The sequence below is a fragment of the Mesitornis unicolor genome, unplaced genomic scaffold, assembly GCF_000695765.1.
Source record: "Mesitornis unicolor isolate BGI_N332 unplaced genomic scaffold, ASM69576v1 scaffold36784, whole genome shotgun sequence".
Lineage (NCBI taxonomy): Eukaryota > Metazoa > Chordata > Aves > Mesitornithiformes > Mesitornithidae > Mesitornis > Mesitornis unicolor.
In genome coordinates, this window is record NW_010181406.1 from 1 (window position 1) to 8,592 (window position 8,592).

Here is an 8,592-nt window from a genome sequence, read left to right on the forward strand (position 1 = left end):
CCCTTCTCCCGCCGCCGCCTCCCCTCAGGACGCCGCTGCTGCCGGTCGCGTTTAGGTTTTCCCGCCCAAAGTTGGCTGTAAAACCTATGAGTTTTTTTCTTTAAAAAAAAAACCCCAAACAACAGGTAATAAATAGGTTACGCCTCTGTGGGAAGTTAAAGATGGGGTGTTTGCCCTCATTTGTTTTGTTCCCGACCAAAATACTGCTTTATTTAGCACAGAAACACCGTGATGTTTCCCCCTCTTTTGTTATCTGCAAAGCTGGCTGGCAGGGTGAGTGCTCAGCACCTACATCTCAACCTCCAGGCTGTACAAATACTGGATTTTACATGAGTCAGTCACGGTTTTTTGCTGTGAGTGGTGGTGGGTTTTAATTTGGGCATCGTTCATTTTCAGCACTAGGATTGATGACTTTAAAGTATTCCCGAGGGAGCCCACAAGGAGGTTGCACAGCTGTTGAATACACCTGCATTTCAAATGCCCACGGGTGGGCATGGTGAAGGTAACCCACACCTGCAGTCCAATGGAAAAGTAAACTGAAGTTCTGAAAGACTGCTGCACTCAGTTCAGTGGGGACAAAGTCACTTTGGGTTAGTTTATAGTTGCTATAGCAATTGTGGTCTGTAGCAGTTGGGAGTTACCCAGGTGCAGAGGGGCAAACCCCAGAGTTATTTCAGAATAACAGAATTATTCTGTACCACAGACTTCACATTCGCTATAAACTGGCGAGTTTGCTGGGGCTGGACTCCTGTTCCTCGATGGTTTACATCTCCAGATGTCATTTTTGCCCCCGAGGCCTGTTCCCATGGTGGTCGTGAACATCACGCTCTGGAGCTGTGGTGCTCGCGGTGGTGTCTTCTCACATTCACCGCTGTAACTAACTGTGTTTTTTATACTGATAGTAGTATTGGTTTCTTATTTTATTAAATCTGTTTCCATTCCAGCCCATGGGTCTCCTTGTCCCGATTCCCTTTCTTAGCTGGAGAGGGGCCACTGGGTTTCAGAACTGCCTAAGCAACAACAGTTTGCAGCCCATGGGCTTGTTCAGGTTGCACAACTGAGAGAGTAGCAAAATTCAGTTAAACCATTTGAGTTTTTAAATACTGGGGTTCCCCCCCTCCATGCAGTTGTTTTGGTTGTACAGTCACTGCAGGCAGCGCCTCTTGGTCCTGCCATGTAACACCCCCCACTACCCACAGCTGACCTGGACCTGAGAGCTCCAAGAACAGGGTGACATTTTTACAAGATGAATGAGTAAATGGGCTGTTTTTGAACTAGGAAGCTGCTGTGATGGTTTTATCTCTGTTCATTAAATTATCATTTAAGGCATTTGCATGGCAGCAGAAGAAAACCGAACAGGTAGAGAAGACAGACAGGTTATATGGCTTATGAAATTCAACTTCTAGGATCACATGAAAACACACAAAAGAACACCCTTTTGCTCAGTTATATTTATTTGAAAGCCCTTAAGCTCTTTATTAACAGCTTAGATTAAAACTTGCATGCTTGTATCTGATTTTGAGCACTTAGACGATTCAATTAACAGGCCGTTAAAAGCCCTGCACGGGCATCAGGTGTGTAGCAGCCAGTGTTAATCCAGGTGTAACATGCAGCTCACCCCGCAATGTCCTTCTGTCCATCACAGCCAGCTCCTGACAAACACCAAGGGAGCGAGCACGCTGCAACCGCTTCTCACAGCCACCACTGAGCCCAGAGAGGTGGGAGAGGAGTTCCCCAATGGGTGAACCGTGCCCAAGCCCGGCCAACAGCCACCAATGGCACAGACCCAAATTGGGGCCATCATTGGAGGAAATGACAGCACCGTGCCCTGCCTGGGCTCCCTGCAACCTGTCTCTGTACGTCCACTTATTTTTTAATGATCCCAGCAGCTGTCAGGTTGCTGGTTCCTGTTGCTCACTCTTTGGAAGAGGTAACAACTGCTACAGGTAGCATCTGCCAGTGCTTGCTTGTTTTCAAAATACTATGAACAATATTTCTTGTAATCATTCATTTAACCCTGAACACCTCACGTCGTTCTGATGCTTGTTTCTGTCTAGGAACTCATTTTACATTCATCTGAGATGGCACCGAGGACCAGATCCAAAGGCCATTAACGTTCCTGAGAATCCACTCAGCAGTTGGCCGAAGGCATTTTACTTCTCGCTGGAACAGGGACGTGTTACATGTATTTACGTGTTTTTGAGTCGCAGCTATTTAAGAACAGAGAGATTTAAAAATAAACATCATTCACTTCACAGACCAGATGCAGCTCCTTCTTCAGAACCTCATTAGTTTTTCTAAAAGTGCTACCGTACGGAGCTGCTGCCAAAAGCTCCCGGCAGACAATAAAAATGCCTTTTTTTTTGGGAACACTTCTGAGCTCTTTTCCCACCTTGAGTGCAGGACACAGAGACCGAAAAGGCTTTTAAACGGTTTGTAGTTTGTTCATTTATTGTAGAAAAGTTATTGTAATGCAGTTCGTTTTTGTACATCTAAATCCCATAAAACGAATCCATAGAAATGAGGATACTATCGGCATGCAGTCTGCATTTTCTGTTTGTAAATGCTTCTGACCACAAAAATAACACCACTTTTCTTTTTCTCTTGGAAAGCCACGAAAAGCAGAGGGAGAGCAGAGCATGCAACACTGTACACATTTGCATAGTATATTGTACCCGGCATGCCTTGTCGAATGCTACACATACAGTATCTATAGAAGGGAAAACAGAAAAGGGGCGAATCGGCAGAAAAGAAACCACAAATTTTCGGGTATTTTCTTTTATTTAAGTAAAGGCAGTGATGTCTTTACCAGCGCGACCGAACCGGCCGCCAGCGAGGCTGGAGGTAACGCTGCCCATCGCTGGGAACCAGTTTGGGTGAGAAACGGAGATTTTTGGGGAACTGAGAAGCCCAAGGTCCGTGGTTTGAGCGACCGCTTTCATTTCCTTTCTCACACATCCGAATAACTCGAGTTTTGCTCCATTTTCTTCCCGTGCCATCGCCCAGCCCTATTCACTTTCAGCACGAGAAGAGACTCGGGCGCGTTTCAAACACAAATACCCCTTGGGTCTAAGCACACCTCCCTTAACCTTATCTTCCTTCCCATTTTCAGTTTCAGTGGCAGTTTTGGGTGGACTCATCCACAGCTCTCTGGTAGCCCCCAGAACCGATTTTCCTGGGGATATTTCATTCCAGACCTTGGGCTGCTTAGCGTATTTGGGGTCTATTCATCAGTCATATGCCAAAATCTATACACTGGCCAAAATCAGAAGTTATTCGTGTAACTTTGAGGAGGAAATTAGCAGAAATGAATGCAGTGGACTTTCTAATTTTAAATGGTTTGGGGGGGGTTTTTCATTAATTAATATCGAAGGAATACAAGTTACTGAAAAACCAATCACATGGGCAAAAGGCAAGGCTTAGAAAGAAACGGCTGGAGTGTCAGGCAGCAAGTGAAACTGAGCAAAACCGCAACAGATCATCAAAGTGGATCAAAATACCTACCCCCGTTTTCCAAAAACACAGTGCCAAATGCAACAGTGGAACTGCTGTAAATTTGTGCTATTACAAATGTGCTTCTTGCTCTGTTTTTCCATCGTTGGCATAATAGAGTCTTCTGTCCTGTACAAGGCATTTTCTCACTGCCTGGGTTTTCCACAGAGTAGAATTCACACCAGGGGGGACTGTGGTGTTGAGTTTAATTCTTTTTAGTAATTTATTACTGATTTAATTTTGTTTTTCAGGATATGCTGATAAGGCAGGACGTGACACTGATGTCAGACCTTGCAAACACCGACCCTCGGACAAGACACTGATAAAACACCATGCCCAGGGCTGGGTGATGTAAGGGCTGGTCCGCTCACCACCAAGAAATGTGAAGGGAAAAGGCAAATTGCTCCCCAAATTCCCTGCGTGGATCCAATTGCAGTATTTCTCTTTGATTTCTTCAATGCATTCCACAAGTAATGGAAGATTTTAACAGAAATTTCAATACTAAGCAGCATTTTCAGCTCTTTCTCCAAGTTAATTCCTTACGTATATTCTACATTATTAAAATGCCCCTTTATTTTTCTATATAAAATTACCTGGACCTGAATAACAACCTAACGAAGGTTATTCACATAATGACTCTTCAAATAATATACTCTCTTTTGGCATCATTTTAAAGACAGCAGGAACTTAATTCCCCAAAATGGAATACACAGCAGTGTCTCACAGTCTTGTCACCACTGTTTGAAGGGATGAGAGGTAACAGCATCAAAATACACGGCAGCAGAACCCCATCTATCCTAACTTGTATCGGTTGGGGTTTACAACCCGATTTTAAAATGCAGATTATCAGGAGTGAAAACAGATTGGCATACATGGTATTTTACAAAATAGGCCTTTTTTTTGGTGGTCTCCAATTACTTTTGCTTTAAAGCGCTGAAGACCATGGAATCAAGGACAGGGAAATGAAATATAGCAGAGGACACATTTAATATATTCTTAAAGAAAGAACGACTCGTGAAAGCCCTAACTTACCCAAATCAGCGTGCTATAACGTAACAAGATTAGCAGTATTCGTTTGAGAACGGTGATGCCAGTAAAGTTATGAGATTCTGGGGTGTTTCAGAGAAGTCTGCGGTATTGAGACCCAACCGAATTCCCAAGATTTGCAGTCAAAGCCAACCCGATATCACGGACCCACACACATCCAGAGGAACCGCCGTCACCTTCATTCCTACCCCACCCTTCCCTCCTCTTTGTGATTTTCACTCTCTCAAGTACGTATTAACCATTACTTTAAAAGCAAGGAGCACAGAAGATCAACCCCCAGATACCGACTCCAGAAGCAGCTTTCAAACACTTGATCTATCTGGGTAAATAATTATCGCTCTCGCTTATCAACTACAAAATCTGGGACATCGCCTGATTTCCATGGCGAGATGATTTTTCAGGATGAAATCCAGGTACACACTGCCCTATCGATCCTCATCACAGCTTCAGCTGCATTCCTTTGAGCCTCATTTCCTCATCTACTCAGAAAATACCATCAGTTTTAGGTTGCACATCCCATGGGATAAATGCTCATCCATGGAGTCAGTAAAAGAAGCTGAGCATCTGTTACCTACAACTCGCCAAAGTACTGGAAATTAAAAGTTTAACAATTAACGGTCTTTAATTGGCTTCAAGATTTTAAAAATACTTTGTTAATGTGTTTGCAAACACACGAATGCACTGACATATGTTGTCTCTAGATACCGAGATTGTTGGTACCACTTTTATTGGCTAAATCGGCATTGATTCAAAAGTGTCCCCATGAAAATCTCAGATAGCAACAACAAAAACCCTAAAAAAATAATCAGTGTTTTATGAACCTTTCCAAAATCTGTATAAGCCAGAGCTTAGGAACAGAACTCTGATCTTTGATAATATTTTAATGACAAGGAGAAGTGGCTCGAGGAGTGGAAAACTGAGTCTTGCTCGTGTTCATTCAGGAATAGATGAACCTCACAGCGTAATAAATCACGATACAGCTGGTTAGCGCTGCTGGAGTCCGAATGCAAACAGTACGAGTTCACAGGTCCTGATCAACGCGGCAGCTTTTGTTCCTAAAAATAATTTCCTTTTTAAAATAGAGTTCCCATAGCTTGTATCTAGAATAAATTAATAACCTATGAGCACGCTCGGTATATTTGTCATTAAAGATAGAGCTATCTTCAAAGAGTAAAAAAAACCAGCAAGCGAGACCTGCTGAATCACTTCTAACCAGTTTTTTATATTACAGACAGAAGCCAACTTAAACCCATGTAGTAAAGGAACTCGACAGTACAGGACTTCCCTCCCGAGCTTGGTTTTATTGATACAAATGAAGTAATTTTGGCACTTGAGACACCGCGGGCGATGGGTTTGTGCATACACGTTGTGTAGAGCCTTCCCTTCGGAGCGTGACCTGGAAGACCTAAAAGCAGGGCTCCAAAAGGCTCCCGAAATCAAGGACGTTTGTGCCTAGGAAATGATAAAGCAGTAACCTGGTTTGCTAGGAAATCTATGTGGGTGCTTCGCAGCCACCTGCCAGTAAAATGCAAATATCTTCAAGCATTAAATGAGCTGATCCCTAACGCTACTGCAGAATAAACAGCTTGGCCTAGTCTAGGTTTATACATCTCAGTGCATCCTCTGCAAGTAATACTTTAATGCACACAAAACAAGGAACTTATTAAAGCTTAAGAGAAAAAAATGTTTCGCCTAACGCCTTCTTCCTCATGCAGGTACGTGTGCTGTACAGGGGACAAAGATCCCTAAAAATGACTGCCCGATGCTCCACTGTGCCATGGCAGGAAAGACTGCAGAAAGCAGCCGGGGCCGCCGCTCCCAGCCCGGATCTCGCCCCACTTTCTCAGCCTAAATGCTGCTTTTTGGGCGTCTGCAGGCATTCAGCCCGAGAACATCAACAGGAGCAGGTCTGTCGTAGCCACCCTTAACTCGGTTACTCCAATGGACGTGGGTATTTTCATTGGTTTTCTTGGTAATGGGGCCATTCGAATCAGCTGGTGGTGCTGAAAGCTGCCTTTTAGGCTATGTTTAAAAAATTAATCATGCATCTGTAATCTTTTAATGCTGCTAGAGATGTACACTAGTTTGGGCTGTGCCAGGTATGAGATGAATTACTTTTCCTCGTTTTTAACATCAAGAAGATAACCAGACTCAGCAGTGGTGGAAAATACCAGTGCTCTTTGCTAACTGGTCCAGAAAATAAGAGAAACCGTAATCAGGAAATTCATTCAGTGCTACATGCTTTTAAAGCCTACTTTTAGCAGGCTCTGGGCAGAAAAGCAGCAAATCGAAGAGTTAATGATCCTCGTATTTCAAAAAGAAACCGTTTTGATATGAACAGGCATAAAACCCGCACGTTCAGCACAGCGCAGTTCTGTCCAGCGGGGGGGAAATTCAGGAGACTCTGCTTAAGGACAGCAGGGGTGGTACAGAACGGTCAGTTATGGGCAATTTGTCAGTGCCGCTGGATCTAAGGCTTTGCTGATCACGTCAGACATCGGGTCCAATCGCGGAAATTTATCTATTTGTAAATAATTTATCTAATTCATAAAACTGAAGACTCAGCGGGTGAAAGGAAGGGATCGTTAGGAAGTAAGGCAGCGATATCTCCAAAGATTTACCCTAGCTCTTTGAACCAAAACCGTCAGCTTTACCGTGAGCAAGGCTTTTTCTGATGCTCCCTTTTTATTGCGAGCTAATTCTGGCCGATACCTCATTTGAAATGGTCACGGTTTACCAACATTGAACCCTTCCCTCAGGTTTTGTGACCAAAATTGGAACCGATGCTCTCCTGGAGAGTCCTTGTGCGACGCTGGAGATTTCCGACATTCAGCGATGGATTCTGACGGATGGCACACACTCGGGTGTACTGGAATGCAGGTAACTACACGCTGGGTAAGAAGAGTGTATTGTTCTCCATCCAGAAAGGCAGAATACTAAAAATGGGAGAGAAATTACTACGTATCTACACACTCAAGTTCCCTTTTGGGACGAGTAGCTGCGTTCAGGTAAGAAGAGGGAAAAATAAAAGACTTCTCTCACCCTCTGACCATAGAAACTATTCGGAAATTGGTTCATTTTCCTGTTTCTGTGTCCCCTTATCCTGTCCTGGTTCATCCTCGCTGACCGCAACAAAAACGTCAGCGCTGGCTAAAGGAAAGCAATCACTCCGCTGCAACATTCACGCCAGGTCTACAAAGAATTTCAAACTGGAAAGTGTTCTGCGTCTGCCGCAATAATTTCTGAGATTTGGCACTCTCAATAGATCACATTTGGTTCGTCTGAAAAAGCCATTCTGGAAATAAGCCGTCAGAATAAATCCCTGTTATTCTAACCTGAAGTGTAAGTTGAGCTCCCAGCAAACAAATACTGGAGCTGACTTGTCTGTTTTCCAGTGGTGTGGAATTCTCTGATTTTTCACGTGTGTTTTCTTCACTTGATTGCAACATGCTCAAGTCGACTTTCCAGTCAATTCACCCAAATTCCAACAGGAATTGGTTTATAAATTGGTTCCAACTGGAACTGGTCATTTGGAATTTCCAGCACAGGAAATTATTTTATAAGTGCCTTGATAAGTACCCTAAATTACAAACGGATGTGTCTAATACCTAATGACAAGAAAAAGTATGGCTAGGAATGCAAATGCTGTACTAAAAAAAAAATAAACAATCCAAAAGAACCAACCTATATGATGGGGCATAAACGTAAGGGCATGGTCGCTTTTTTTTGTCCCCTACTGAACACCAAATGACAGCAGCGTGCAACCGCAGCAGAACCGCATTACACCTGCCAAATTAAGATGATTACTTTTAATTATTATTCTTTTCCTAGCTACGTTATGGCAAGTTATCAACTGATGAATCCTATTTCTCCCCCCCCCCAGGTTCTCCAACTCAAAGCCTGTGTCGCGAATCGTGGCTGTATCCTCCCGGGGATCCGCGGTTCCTGTGGGGTTTGTACGTGTCCTGGTAGGAGTCAGCGTATTCTTCTTCCACGAGGGGGTAGTGGTCGCGGCTGTGTTGGGAACTGGAAGACAAGCGGTTCCTGCTCTTC

The 8,592-nt window shown here is 43.8% G+C and overlaps 1 protein-coding gene across 1 annotated transcript in view; it reads right to left on the reverse strand.

Annotated features, from left to right (window-relative positions):
- Positions 1 to 8,432: 8,432 nt before the first annotated feature.
- The window catches only part of CACNB4 (calcium channel, voltage-dependent, beta 4 subunit), a gene marked incomplete at its 5' end in the record, with an annotated part of 17,400 nt that continues 17,240 nt past the window's right edge, over positions 8,433 to 8,592 (reverse strand). Inside the window, one exon of the mRNA XM_010183421.1 lies at positions 8,433 to 8,592. This exon is cut by the window's right edge and continues 119 nt beyond it. Coding sequence (XP_010181723.1) covers positions 8,433 to 8,592 — 160 coding nt within the window.